Source organism: Euprymna scolopes, chromosome 6, assembly GCF_053919585.1.
Source record: "Euprymna scolopes isolate OS-2025 chromosome 6, ASM5391958v1, whole genome shotgun sequence".
NCBI lineage: Eukaryota > Metazoa > Mollusca > Cephalopoda > Sepiida > Sepiolidae > Euprymna > Euprymna scolopes.
In genome coordinates, this window is record NC_136487.1 from 74,988,542 (window position 1) to 75,003,906 (window position 15,365).

At 36.9% G+C, this 15,365-nt stretch overlaps 1 protein-coding gene across 2 annotated transcripts in view; it reads right to left on the reverse strand.

Annotated features, from left to right (window-relative positions):
* The window catches only part of LOC145277708 (multidrug resistance-associated protein 1-like), a 320,419-nt gene that overhangs the window by 98,391 nt on the left and 206,663 nt on the right, over positions 1-15,365 (reverse strand). For both annotated transcript variants that reach the window (XM_080129406.1, XM_080129407.1), the window contains exons 18-19: positions 11,715-11,882; positions 7,218-7,401 (exon numbers count right to left, since the gene is read on the reverse strand). In XM_080129406.1, the coding sequence (XP_079985532.1) occupies positions 7,218-7,401; positions 11,715-11,882 (352 nt within the window). The remainder of the gene's footprint in view (positions 1-7,217; positions 7,402-11,714; positions 11,883-15,365) is intronic.

Here is a 15,365-nt window from a genome sequence, read left to right on the forward strand (position 1 = left end):
TTCCGAAGGACATAGCGACATGGACTCACGTGTTCCTTAGAAAGGACGCAGTAAAAGCCCCCCTAACTCCACCTTACACTGGCCCTTATCGCGTGCTTTCACGCACTGATAAAACTTTTATCCTAGACATTAGTGGTAAAAAAGAGACAGTATCGGTAGATAGGGTAAAAAGAGCCTTTCTGGACACATTAACACCTGAGCCACACATTCCTCCAACATACACACAGCATAATCATACACCTGAGGTAAATGTTCCACGTGAGAACAATTATGTGACCACTACACGTAGTGGTCGACGGGTACATTGGCCGAAGAGACTTTGCAAAACAGTGTATTTCTGTTGAAAAAGAACATTTTTTCTTCTCTCCTTTTTAGAGCAGAACGTTTTCTGCAAATATTCCAACTTTTCACAGAAAAGTAAGAACATTTTTTTCTGCAAGAAAATAACCTAAAGAGACGGACATTTCTTATTGTATTTTTCTTTCTGCTATTTGTTATGCTACCTTTCTCTCTGTCGGCTTTCAGCCTAAGCAGGGGGTTATGTAGCAGACACAAATGGACCCCTTTTCTTCTCGCGCATTCGCTTCCTCTGAGTGAGTGATGAGGCGCTAGACTGTCCAATCTGAGGACTTGCGCACGAATACAAATTGACCCCTAGGGACCAGACAGCTTCCGGTCCCAGAAGAAAACTCTCTCTTACGCTACCAGCCTTCGTCGGTGCTAGACGCCTGTTCTCTTCGCTGCTCCTACTAAAGGTATTGACGACAGCCGCGCCCGCGGGTTGTAACTACCTCGTAAGGCAGTGGAGACCCGACTCTACTTTCTTCCTTCAGTACGCTTTGCAAATAAACCTTTCCCTTGTTAAGTTGAAGAAGTTGTTTGTCATTGTTCATAGAATTGTGTTATTTTATTTTATTAGGGAAATTCCCTAAAGAGTCTCTCCAGCAGAGTCCGAAACGAAGCGAAGTCAGTCCCTCGGTATGTCCTGTGAGATTTGCAGGAGAGTGCTGGTGAACGATATCAGGGCTTACCCATACAGAATACAGATGCTGCAGACCCTTACAGCCTCAGACAAGATGCTCGAGAAGATCGAGGAGACATCGAGTTTCCTTAACCTCCTTTGGACCTCAGATAAAGCCCACTTCCATCTTGATGGAAAGGCGAACTCCAAGACAAATGAAGTAGACATCAAGCCCCTACACTCTCCTAAGTGCATGGTGTGAGCTGCAATCTCGGCCAGAGGCATCATCAGACCAATTTTCATCGAAGAATCTGGCGCAGCAGTGACAGTCACCAAGGAGCAGTATGTGGAGGTCCTCAAAACTTTCAAGAGTGAGCTCCAGACCATCTACCCGTCGCTCATGAGCAAGTTCTGGTTCCAGCAGGATGGAGCAAGTTCTCACACCTCAAACCTGTCCTGAGATTGGCTGAAAGAGAATTTCGGAGGCCGAGTGATCAGTCTCAAGACTGATTTTGAGTGAGCCCCCCAGATTTTTTTCTTTGGGGCTATCTTAAAGACAGAGTCTAAGCAGGGAAACCCAGAACCATCACAAAACTCAAGGACGCCATCAGGGAGGAGATGAGAGTCATTACCAATTCGGTCTGTAAGAACGTCATGGACAACTTCGTGCTGCGCTTCAAGAAATGCACGGAGCTAAATGGAGGCCATCTAGAACATATGCTGTAGAACGGAGAAAAAAAGGCCAAAGACCCTAGTGTTTTGATGTGATGTTTTGAATATAATAAACTAGTTATGACCAAAGTTTCATTTCATTCAGACAAAACACTAAGAAATGGGGCCTAATTAGAGTTGGGGCCCCTTTTTTTTTTTTGGTTCACCCTGTATAAATCTCACCTGTCTGTTTAAATGTATAATTGCATATATGTATGCATGTATGTATGCCTGCCTACAACTTTCGACAGAGGCAACATATTTTCATAAGATCGGTATCGTTTTGAAGCTCAACCCTTTGGACGACAAATATAAAAAAAATTGGCAAAAAACATTAATTCCTTCACCTCCAACTGTGTACTTTTCTACAGGGAGAGTTCGCTTTTTTTCGCCGGATATTTTAAAAAATCATCCCCTCTTTTCGATTTTCTAGTCTTTATTTAAACCTACGTCATTTTCGGTTTGACGATGGGCGCAACAGCATAGACGTCAAGTTTTTTTTTCACGTTTTTTGCCTCCGTTGTGGTATGGGTTCAAACCTGCCTGCTTACTATCACTTTTTTTTTTGCTCAACACATACCTCCAAACACCCGGGCAACGCCGGGCACCCAGGCTAGTAACTAAACCGTGATCGAGTTCCAATATTACTGGTATTTAATTGCTTGCACACGAGAGAAATATGTGACACAAGGTCATTTTTAATGTGGAGGAAAACTGTCTCTCCAAAAAGGGGCACTCTGGCAGTAGGCAAAAGAAAAAAAATTGCATTAGTATAGAAGGGTTACCCCTATATTGACTAAGGACAAATTTATTTAAGTGTAGCATCAGAACACATACTACACTGTGATCTTAGCCTGAGAGCCAAATCTGCTTCTCCACACTCCGGATTACTGATCATCATGGTGTTATCTCAGAGTTTATCTAACATTCATTAAACCTTATCCTAGAGAATGGCAATCGGTGGTTGAAAAGGTTTCTTATAGTTGTTGGAGGAAAAGAGTTTAAGAAAAGTAATTGTTTATGAATATATTTAAAGAACATAGCACAAAAGAAAAACAAACTTCTTTTTAACAATAAAAAGTTGTGGATATTTATTGGTGGCAGGTTGGACTGCGAAAAAGAAAGAAGGAACAGAAAGTTCTTTTTGAGGTCGTCGTCCGGTCTGTGTCGTCCCCAGCTAATAGCAGCTGTCTCCAGTGGAGGCCGTGGATGCTAGAGCAAGATGTCCAGTGGATAGGGGATGAGATAAGCAGTGTTGCTTGGCTGAAGATCCGGTCCTGACTGATGTTCCCTCAAGGGAGTAGATGAATCAATGCGCCCTGTTAGCTGATAGGTCAGCCTGTGGCCAAAGAACTCAGAGGGGGGAGGCGGCATTGATTCATCAGAGAAAATAGTTCTCTGTAACTGCTACAGGAGATTTGTCTTTGTAGCATTAAATATTACCATCCATTTATGTCCCCATTCCACTACAGACTGGAGGTTATTTTTATAATGATTCAGTCATTGCCTTGAATATGTATTGTGCACCTGTCTTTGACAGATATAGTGCTCCTTCAGTCTTCAACCGACTATGGATACCCACGAAGGGGTTCCTGCACATGAAATTTTAGTGGCAGGAAGTGCACAATCTCCAAAAACACCTCTCCTGAGTTGACATTGTTAAATATTAGTTGCAAGTGAAGTGTATGTACAAGAAAACTGGAAACAAATGCTGAGATAAGCGGAGAGCACATACAGCACCTCAAATTCCCAAATGGTCACCCATCTGGTATTAACCAGGCTCAACATTGCTTAACTTTGGTAATCTGACAAGAACCGGTGTGTTAACACGATTATGCCGTATTACATCAGCAAATGTACCCTTCTCGGAAACAATTGCATCAGGGCAGTTGTTTATGAAAATCATGAACAATAATGGTCCAAGAATTGAACCCTTGGGTACACCCATGTTAGAGTCATGCTGTTTAAAAGTAAGGCTATTGGCCTTCAATATATTTCTCAAATGCACAAAATTCCGTCTCTTTGCATCATTTAAATAAATGAACACAAAAGTTTTCTATTTTTATATTAAAAAAAAACTATCAAAAGTTTTTCTTCATTTGTCACATCTATCAAAACGGTTTACTGTATTTAAATCAATAATATGACATAGTATTTAGAAATACTGTATTTATAGTACAGGAGAATGCTTCAAGTTTGTGTAACCATTTTTTTTAAAAAGCTCATAATAAATCAATGTTTGGTGTAACGCATCTGTAATTTTACTGCCATATTTTTTTTCCATATATATATGCAATAGTTGATATTTATAGTAATTAATTAAAGTGATTTGATAACAAAAAAAAAAGATAAATTATTAAACCTTTCTCAAAATATTTGAGAAAGAAGAGCAAAAGGGAAAAAGGTGATTAACCTTTATCTCTCTCCCTTACTCCTTTTCCCTCTCCCATTAGCAATGCCATATAGAAAAAGGGGAAAGGGTGACTAACTGCTAATTAAAAAAAATAAGCGCGTGTGCGCGTGCACACGCACACACACACACACACACACACACACACACACACACACACACACACACACACAATGGCCAAGGTGAATTTTTTTTGCTCTCTCCCTTTCTCTCTCTCCATTCATTTCTTGGTAGTCATATTTAAAATATTAAAATCATCTAAATATATGAACAAATATGAATATTTTTGTCTTGTGTTTACAAGAATCTTATGAATTAAATGTTTATTATTAAATCTTTTCGTTTCAAGGATTTCAAGTAGTACCCTTTACACAATGAAAAGAAGTTGGCCAAGCCAGCGACTTTGTCATAATCTTTTTGGACATTCACTGTTTTTGTGTGTGCGTGTGTGTGTGTGGGGGGGATTACATCACTTCTCCCTCATCACATAATGAACTCTTTTTGCATTCTTGAGGTTGAGATAGCTGTATTAAAGAACTGCCCATCTGTGGGACACAATACCACAGAGCTGTTTCCCAGCCGATGACAACATGGCTGTTTTCAGACCCAACGTGAACAAGTTCTTGTCAAACCATCTTGTTAAATAATCAAACTCTGCCCAGATTCAACCATTGTTTCCAGGCTTCAATGTGTTATTTTATCATTCTTCTGACAGATTAATTAACTCTTATCCTCGAATGGCATTTAGGCCTTGGCAAGAGGTGATTCATTAGTACAAAATATATGCATAAAGCACATCCCATACTCACAGTGGTTGCTCCCTGCCTTGGGATATTTGTAACTGGATAATAGTTATTATTATTAAATCTGAAAAAAATGATTCTTGATTTTACTTAACGTTAAGTCACCGATTCTTAACACTAGTGACCTCTGGTTTCTTTGAAACAGTTTTGGGTCCTAAAATTCCTTTACTTGCCAATGTCTGTTGCAAAGATAGTGGTCTCCCTTTACTGGGCTAGAAATCTTCTCACGCTTGCCAGTATCTTATATCTCTACAAAGCCACCATTCACCCATGCATGAAGTGTTGTTACCACATTTAGGCTGGTGCACCAACCACTCGTCTCTTTCTCTCTTCACAAAGAGGGGGTCTCTTACATAATAATAGATCCCACACTGTTTATCAAGATGCAACCTTTGTCCATTGCTTCCATGTGCTTGTTTTACAAATAAAGCTGCCTTCAATAAGTTTTCAGACTTTTTTTGTACACACACTTAACACTGCGGACTCTGGAAAATTCAGTATCTTATTGCTATATATCTTATGAGATGACTGACCGATTTTTATCATTTCAGGTTCAAATTAACAGCAACAGTAGGAATTGGAATACACCCTACTAAAGCCTGATTGTCACAACTGGTGAATTTCAAAAATGCAATCTGGATGTTGGGACACTTTAGAAGAACAATATGCAATAAAATTCTATTTTAAACTTGGAAAAATGTCACAGAAACGTATGGAATGCTTTTGGGCCATCTTGCATGAATCGAGCATCGGTTTTTGATTGGCATAAGAGATTCAAGGAAGGCAGGGAGTCTGTAAAGGATGCTGAGAGGTGTGGGAAGAGTAAAGAAATCAGAACACCAGAGTTGATTGGCCAAATGAAGAATTTCATGGATAAGAACTGTCGTGTGTCTTGAGACAATAAGTGCACAGTTTGATGTCAGTGTGGGAACTGTACACACAATTATTCGTGAGGAACTGAAGATGTGGAAGATTTATGCAAATGTTCCAGTCCACAATTCCATCCTCGTCACAGACTATTTAACCAAGATGGGCATCAATATATTTTTTTCATCCTCCCTATATTCCAGACCTTGCTCCCTGTGATTTTTGGTTATTCCTTAAGTTCAAGGAAAACCTTAGAGGCTGTTGTTATGAACAACAATCAATTGACAATTGAAGAGATGGCTGTGACGAGGGTCATTGACGCGCTCACACAAGAGGACTTCACTGGGGGCTTCCAGAATTTGTTGGAACTTTTATTGATAGAAAACACACGAAACTCCTGTCCCCTTCGCAGTAAGCTCCTCCTGCATGGATAAAGAGTGCATTGCAGCAGGAGGAGCTTACTGCGAAGGGGACAGGAGTTTTGTGTGTTTTCTATCAATAAAAGTGTCAATACGAAATAAGTCTGGAAACTTATTGAAGGCACCTTGTATTTTTGATAGAAATTGAAAATGTTATACAAAATTTCTTGTTTCTGTTTTGATTTCATGATTCATTGTGTTTTTTACTTGTTTTATTTTATTTCAGTCGAACTTCTCAGAAATCAATAGTCCTCTTCATGGGCTAACACTTGATCACTATATGAGAAACATAGATATTCAAATATTCCATTAAAATTCTCCCTTACCTCTCAAACACCGAGATAGTAAAGAAGGTGAGAACATAATTTTCCTCTCCCCAATTCACCATTTAAATATATCATAGTATATCTTTCTTCTTGGTCTCTTGGTATTACTGGATTCCAGGACAAGAATTCATCTAGTCTCATGCTGTTACTTGAAATAACATCACTCGGAGAAGGTGCACCATTCTTTGTAAAAGCCAGATATTATTTGGGCCATGAATACCTTGTGATTTTGAATATTTAATCAGAGTTTACTTGCATGTATCCTCATGCCAAGTTGTCCTAATCAGTAGCTTAGCAACTATTTTTGCCACCCAAGCCAGTCGTAAGATTGCCCCCTCCCCTGGCCGTCGATAATCTGTTAACCTTCAAAATTCCAGAAAGTCCTCAAAATACTTATTTTCATAGAATTGTAATCAAAGATCTAAAATCCGTTTAAACACAGTCATACGCACATAAAACATCAAAACATATCGTAACATTTCAGATTTTTTGTTGGCTTTTTATTATTTTAATATTTTAGATTTTCTATTTTTATCCCCTCAAAATGCCACTTCCTGGCATGCGCTGCCTGGGGCGGACCGTACTTGCTAGTCCATTGATCTTAACAAACCTCTGTACAGAAAGACCTTATACATTCGATGATAGGAATTTCAGAATACAATATGATATGGCAGCTGTACTCCATCTTTGGATGAATCTGATGTTTGTGAGCAAACTTACTTTCCTCATCTTCATCCTCATCTATATCTTCGTTCAGATAAGTGTTGAGAAACTGAGCAAATGGTCCGTTGTGTTCCAAGAGGTCATTGTACGTTCCACTTTCGCTTATTTTCCCATCGTCCATCACCAGAATGTAGTCAACTTCTGGAAGCCACTGAATCCCATGAGTCACTAAAAGACGTGTCTAAAAAAAAAGAAAAAAAAAAAAAAAAGAAAAATCTCAATGAAGAAATAAAAACTAAGTCTTAAAAAATTTTTTTTTTTTTTTTACTTACGTTCATCCCTAACAAGGCATATCGCCACTCGAACATAAGGGGCTACTATCCGGGACCATTCCTAGGAAAGATTAACAAGATGTTAGTTCACATTACATTAAAATTCGGAATATCATTACAGTCAAAGAAACAGGTAGCAGGAAGCGAATTTCAAAGTCTAGCTGTTCGAGTGAAGAAACTATTATAGAAAGCTTTCTGGTATTTAGGGACCTCAACAGTGAAGGGGTGTAATTTTGTTGCTAAGCTGGTTTGTTGTGGATGCGTATGTTAATGGGGGGAGGGAACCACATCAAACTTCAAATAAACGCTTTTATCCAGAAGGCCTTGTGCTTGCTTTAGTACAGGAATACCAAACTCAAAGATACAAAAAAAAAAATAAAAATAAAAATGAAGGCCATTATGTGATGAGGGAGAAGTAATGCAATTTTAGTGCTGTTGAATTAGGTGGAGTAAGTTCATAGTGTGGTCCCTGACTTGAGTAGAGATCATCTTTGGAAGGTTTTGGTGTATATGTAACGTTATAAACCTTTTTTTTAAACAGTGTCATTACATATTAACAGACCCAACACGTTGTAGCCTCCACCACAAGAAAACAGAAAAAAAAGTTGATTTACTTTCTTTTTTTAATAAAAGCCTTTATATCTGGTATTTCCAACAACACATTTTTTCTAAATATTTAAACAGTTCATTTTTCCTTCTCCGGCCACATGTTACTTTTCGCCCCTGCCATAATGTCAAATACTTCTCTTGCTACATCTCAAACTTGTTTTGTCGAACACCTCTTCTTTGAACATCTGTATCCTTTTTTATCTCTGCTGTGACATCATTTCGTGCAGCTGGCTTGGTCATTTGCATATCTTTATGCAGCTGCTTCTGCTCTGAGTGTTATCAGCTCTGTTACATATTGCCAAAAAACGCATTTAAAGCATTGCCAGGGCCACTGCGAGGTAGATGGGCTCCCTCTACCATGCTAGAAAGTTACTTACGCCTGAAAATATACTGTACCTCTACAAGGCCACCATTCGCCAATGTATAGAGTATTGTTGTCACATTTGGGCTGGTGTACCAGCTAATCTCTCGCTCCTGGACAGGGTTCAAAAGAGAGTCACCAACCTGATAGATCCTGAACTGTCAATCACTGTCCCATTGATGAAATGTTGCATCCCTCTGCCTGTTTTACTAGTACTTTCATAGTGGATGCTCTGACGAACTACAAGCCCTTGTACCCCCTCGACATAAATACCCCCAACAAACTCGACAAGCAGCCAAGTCCCACTCTACACAGTAGAAATCCCTAGATGTAAGAAGGCCTTCTACTCTAATAGTTTCTTCCCCAGAACTGCTAGACTCTGAAACTCCCTTCCGGGTTCATGTTTTCCCAACTGTACTGACATGCGGAAGTTCAAGTGTAATGTGAATAGACATCTTGCTGCTCGACTCCCTACATAGCATTCCTGCAACTACTGTCTCCGATAGTAGCCCCCTACATCAAAGTGGTACTGTGCCTTGTTTGGGGTGAAAATGGAATTAAAAAAAAAAACTATTTGGGGTAGGCTATAAAAGTTATTTTAGTTAAGGAAGAAAATGATAGGATATATACGAACAAAACATGCATGCATAATAAAATGAAATAAAATGAAATATTGAAATAATAGAAGCGTCACCAGGTAGCAAGTGCTAGGTAAAATCTAAAGAAAATTTTGTAAATGAAAAAAATTGAGAAAACTGAATTTATAACAAAAGGTTTTTACACAAAAGAATATGAAGTTATTTTCATGTTAGTAAATGTTTTCGATACGTGTAAAGCACTTGAGTAAATACTAGCCGGCTGATGGAGAGGAGCACCCGGTTTTACCCGGGCATAAAATACGCTTAAATAGGATATTTTTATTTGTCCAGATTTCGTATATATTATTATAGAGTCGAGATTACAAAAGTAAAAAAAAAAACATATTTAGGTGCCATCAGCTAGAATCGAAACTGTAGCATTCAAAGCTGGTGACGTTACCAACATGACACACATATGAACTGATTAAAAATCAAAATTTAAAAATAAACTAAGATGAATGTACAAAATGTTTAACGATTTTTTCAATTTTGACCTATTTTTGACCCCTTAAAAACTATTTTAACTGGCTAAGACCCATAAAAGAATGGCCCGTAAAAAAAAATCAATCATTTGAGGCCCCTATCGCCGCTTTGCGATTTTTAGTTTTGGAGGAGATAGAGTTTGAAAATATAGAGAGACACAGACAGATACACAGACATATAGTCTTTTATATATTAGATTAATCACAAGTAAACATGTTCATTGTGTGAATATGTGCATATTTGAGTACTTGACAGCGTGACGTTGTGCATGTGTGTGCACGTTCTTGTTAGTGCGCATACATGTGTGTGTGTGTGTGTATGTGTGTGTGTGTGCAAGTGATAAAGGCTGGGCACGTGAGCCATTGATTTCATTTTTCTTGTCATCTCGACCAAAGGCCAGGATGCGGTATTGATTTGGCCTTGATGATAATTTCAGAAGATCCTATTGGCCTATCCAATAGCATGTTCAAACTCAAAATCCATAAAAAATACAATTAAAAAATCATAAATAAATGAATAAATAATCAGTACATTCGTGTAGAGCCCTGTAGTATAATAGTCGAGTAAATGTTGGTCATACAATTAAAAATCATAAGTAAATAAATAAATAAATAAATAATACATTCGTATAGGGCCCTGTACTATATTAGCCGAGAAAATGTCGGTAAAATTTAAGTTTATTCTCAGGCGGAGTGGAAAATTCTTCTTTTTTTTTTTTTTTAAGAACGTCACGTGCATTCGAAACAGTGAGAGAGAAAAAAACAAAAACTTACAGAGGCTGCCGCTTCATACCAGAATAACCTTTACAACTATCCTGGCAAAATAAATTCAATTAAAACATATTCCACCTGTATTCTTCCAATTCTTGCTACTACAGGTAAAATTATGACACCTTCTTGGGTTCTCTTTCGTTCGATCCGTCTTGGGCTGTTTGTCTTCTGACTTGATAGGAGTTTATAACTTTACACTGGCTTATTACTTCCACATGTACGTGTTACTGTTTTTTGGTTTGAAAATATTTTCATTAGTTGAAAATACTTTTGAATACACACGTTTATGCAAAAATTTCCTTACTTTGAGGTGTTTCCTCCTGGAAAAGCGAATTCCAAATGAAGTGGAGAAAGAAAGAGCATAAGCAATCATAGCCAGTTACTTTTTATCGTTGGTAGGAATCACTTTGTGATTAAGTCACCACAAGTTCAGGCAACTTCTGGATGGATCAAATCGATCGTAACAAGTCTAATATATAAACGGCTATATGTCTGTCTGTCCGTCTGTCTCAATATTTTCAAAATCTATCTCCTTCAAAACTAAAAGTCGCAGAGCAGCGCGACCTCAAATTATTGAATTTTACCGGCCGTTCTTTTATGGGTCTTTAACCGGTTAACATAGTTTTTTTAAGAGGTCAAAAATGGGTCAAAATTAGAAAAAATCGTGAAACATTTCGTATAATCATCTTAGTTTATTTTTAATTTTTAATCACTTTCTATGCATGTCCCGGTGGTAACGTCACCAGCTTTGAATGGTACAGTTTCGGTTTTGATTCTAGCTGATGATACCTAAACACTTTTTTTACTGTTGAAATTACGACTCTATAATAATATATATACGAAATCTGGACAAATTAAAATATCCCGCTTCCCTGCTAGACTAATTTATAAAACTGGCTATGTCTGTCTGTCTGTCTCCATATTTTCAAACTCTATCTCTTCCGAAACTAAAAGTTGCAGAGCGGCGTAAGTGGCCTCAAATGATTGAATTTTTTATGGACCGTTCTTTTATGGGTCTTTAGCCGGTTAAAATAGTTTGTAAGGAGTCAAAAAGGGGTCAAAATTGAAAAAAATCATTATACATTCATTGTTCATTCATTGTACATTCATATTAGTATATTTTGAATCAGTTCATATGCGTATCACGTCCGTACAGTAGTAACGTCACTAGCTTTGAATGCTACAGTTTTGAGTTCGGAACCCAAATAATTTTTTTTATTACTTTTGAAATCACATCTCTATAATAATACATACGAAATCTGGACAAATTAAAATATCATATTTAAGCGTATTTTATGACCGGGCGCCCTGCCCTGCCCCGCTCCCGCTAGTAAAGAATAAAATCAAAACTGTCATCTTACCTTATTTTTGAGTAGACCTCTGTTGCATATTAACTCATTGAAGATATGCTTGCCTACGTGCGAGTCGACAGCGCTGAGGGGATCATCAAACAGATAGATATCAGAATTACGGTAAACGGCACGAGCCAAAGAAACTCGCTGACGTTGGCCACCGCTGAGATTAATACCCTGCGGAATGAGAGTGTCAGAAGAGAACGTTTAAGTGTGAAAAAGATTGTAAACATGCTAAACCCTACAAGAAATAAAAATGTGAAAAAACAATTTCCTTACGTTTAATTTTTACAAATTCTATTAAAAAAAATAATTTTGTAAAAATAAACAAACGGTATATTTAAAAGCAAAGAGAAAAATAAACTTGATTAATATATACAGATAATATATATATATATATATATATATATATATATATATATATATATATATATATATATATATGCACGTTCCATTGAAGAGCATGAAGATAAAGATCCGGATCTTTATATCGCCGACGAGGACGACCATTTCGTATGCCCTTCGATATAACGGTATGGGACTAGCAAACATATATTGGATTACTGATTTTTCCCCCTGGATCACTACTCCTCCGACCTGGAAGTAATAACCCGGAAAATATTGAATTCATTCTGATAATGGACTGCCTCGGTTGTATGAAACCCTTTTTCCTATAACCATTATTCACAATTCAAATAACATTTTCAACATATGTGCTGAAAAGCAAAATATTCGTTTATTCATAGCTGAACATTTTGCTAATTGCATTTCATTTCCTCTGATGATATCAGCCATTATTGAAAATCCATGGATTAAGGAAATAAACATATTTTTTCTCTATATATTCCTCGTTTCAAACAATAAATTCTTAACTTAAATATATGTGTATATATTTCGATTTACATTAAACTTATATCTTGAGCTTTACCTTTTTGGCTTGGATCATCTTGAAAGTATTACCTCAATGTAATATCTGACAGGATAATTCACTTGATCTCTAATCTATGACTCATATATATATATATATATATATATATATATATATATATATATATATATAGAGAGAGAGAGAGAGAGAGAGAGAGAGAGAGAGGATTAGAACAAGAGTCTAAAAAGCAGAGTATATTTTAATGTATTAGTAAATTCATTAATACAATTAAAATAAAAGAAAAGAAAAAAGTGCTCGTTGTAATGTTTATATATAATAAGCTCGATAGGCATATATATCATAGAGCTATTTTAATATTAAGTAAGATGATTGATAATTCATAATTAAAATTAAAAATCTGTCATAAGGAAGAACAAACAAAATCAATGAATTGCACGATCGTTTTGGAAACGATGTCTGTATTGAGATAGACATTGAGTCTTGGACAATAATTTTATGATATAGTTTTTTGAAACAGTATCCTCATCAGCAAAAATATTGGGTGTTTTTTTTAAAGACACCAAAAATAAACCTAGCATTTTTTAAGTAAGGCAGATGTATCTTTTAATGGTTCGTCTTCTAAAATTCCAAGTGAGGTAGTCACATACAAATCCATCGACACTGTTGTGGAAGCAGATAAAGTGGTTGATTATCCAACAGCTAGATTTGCCGGGGTTGCCACCACATGTACTGTAACTGAAAATTGGCGTACTAATTATCATGTTGTGAAATATAAACCAATCCAAGCTTTGCAATAGCACATGGCTTACAGTAAAAAATTAACAATATATATATATATTGTCATGGATATATATTACTGGTAGCCAAATTTAATATTGAAATGCTCATATCTTTGGTTCCATCAGACGAAACTACATGAAAATTTGCAGGCTTTTGAAGATTATAATACTACTAGCTGTACCCTGCCACGCGTTGCTGTGGCTCAAATTGGCGCAATGGAAAAAGTTCTAAAATGAGAAAATGCATGTTTCTCATAGGTTTAATTTCCCATTTCTTATGGGTACACAGTTTTTGTTGTTCTATTTTCTTAGCTGATATAGAGATTTTCTAGTTTGGTGACTCTTGAACACATAACATAAATTGTCCCTGTGAAAAAACAGTCAGTGTGTAGCTGTAAGCCACACAATTGTAAAGATTGTTCCCTGAGCTTTGTTGATGGTTATTGCAGACGACAATAAAATTGGAAAGTGCAATTTTCTAAAGTGTAATGGTGTATCCGATGAAATCATAGGGATGCGTGGAATGAAGATATATTCACCTGTGAAAGGCCCTGTTAAGATTATTGTTTCTATGATATCGTTTGTTAATTTTTTTTACTGCAAGCCATGTACCATTGCAAAGCTTGGATTGGTTTATATTTCACAACATGATAATTAGTACGCCAATTTTCAGTTGCAGTACATGTGGTGGCATCCTTGGCAAATCTAGTTGTTGGATAATCAACCACTTTATCTGCTTCCACAACAGTGTTGATGGATTTGTATGTGACTACCTCACTTGGAATTTTCTGTTGATTAATAGCGTTAAGTTCATTGACGTTTTTGTATTGAGCTGCAAGAATAGCTCGTTCACTCAGTAAAGTTGAATTCGTATAATTAATTTGAATATTTGGAAAAACCTTTTTAACCAACTCTTCTTTTGATGTAATAAAATTACAGAAGTTAAGAGTCAAAGAATTTCGCCTTTAACTCGGATGAGCCAGCATTTTTTCGTTCCCAATTTCCCACAAGTGATGCAAAAATTTCTGTGCGGATCAAACAGTCTACAACTGGACACACATATTTTGAGTTAAGTTTAATGCCTTCACATGGCGCCAAAAAGTAGAGTATTTGAAGTAAGCATTTATTTGATCTGTTGGTGTTGATTGAGGAATTACAGGTAACATTAGTCTGAAATCTCCTGCAAGCAATATTACTGCATTCCCAAATGGTCTGACATTGCTACGCAAATCTTGCAAGGATCGACAAAGAACATCAAGTGATTTTTTGCATGCCATTGTGCATTCATCCCAAACAATAAGTTTGCACTTTTGTAATATTTTCCCCATAGTGGATGTTTTGGAAATGTTGAACATGAGATTTTTGAAAAATTGAATGTTTAATACTAGTTTCAAAGTAGAATAAGTAGTTCTTCTACTTGATAGCAAGGTCGCAGGTATTCTGCATGCAACAAGGGCTAAGGCTATGTCATTTTGTCATCGAATAGCTGCCAAAATCAATTTAATTAGAAAGGTTTTACCAGTTACTCCTGGTGCTGTTCAAGGTAGCAGTAATTTCCAAATAACTTCTATTCTCACAGTAAGTAAATTAGGTGACTAAAATAGGATTTATCCATGTTTTGACAATGCCTTATATTCACTGTAATTAATTTAGGAGACTAAAATATGATGCGGGATTAGAGTTGGACAGGTAGAGAGGAAGAGAAAGTGAGAGGGAAATAGAGAAAGAGAAGGAGATAAAGAGAGATAGAGGGATTGAAAGATAGACAGAGAGAGAGAGAGAGAGAGAGAGAGAGAGAGAGAGAGAGAGAGAGAGAGAGAGGGAGAGTTAGAAACAGAGACAGAGTGAGACAGAGGAAAAGAGAAAAGGAGAGACAGAGATAGAGGGAGTTAGAAAAAGAAAGGGGCTCAAAGAGAGATGGAGAGGGTGATATAGAGAGACAGATAGATTGAGAGAGAGAGAGAGAGAGGGAGAGGGAGACATGGATGGAGA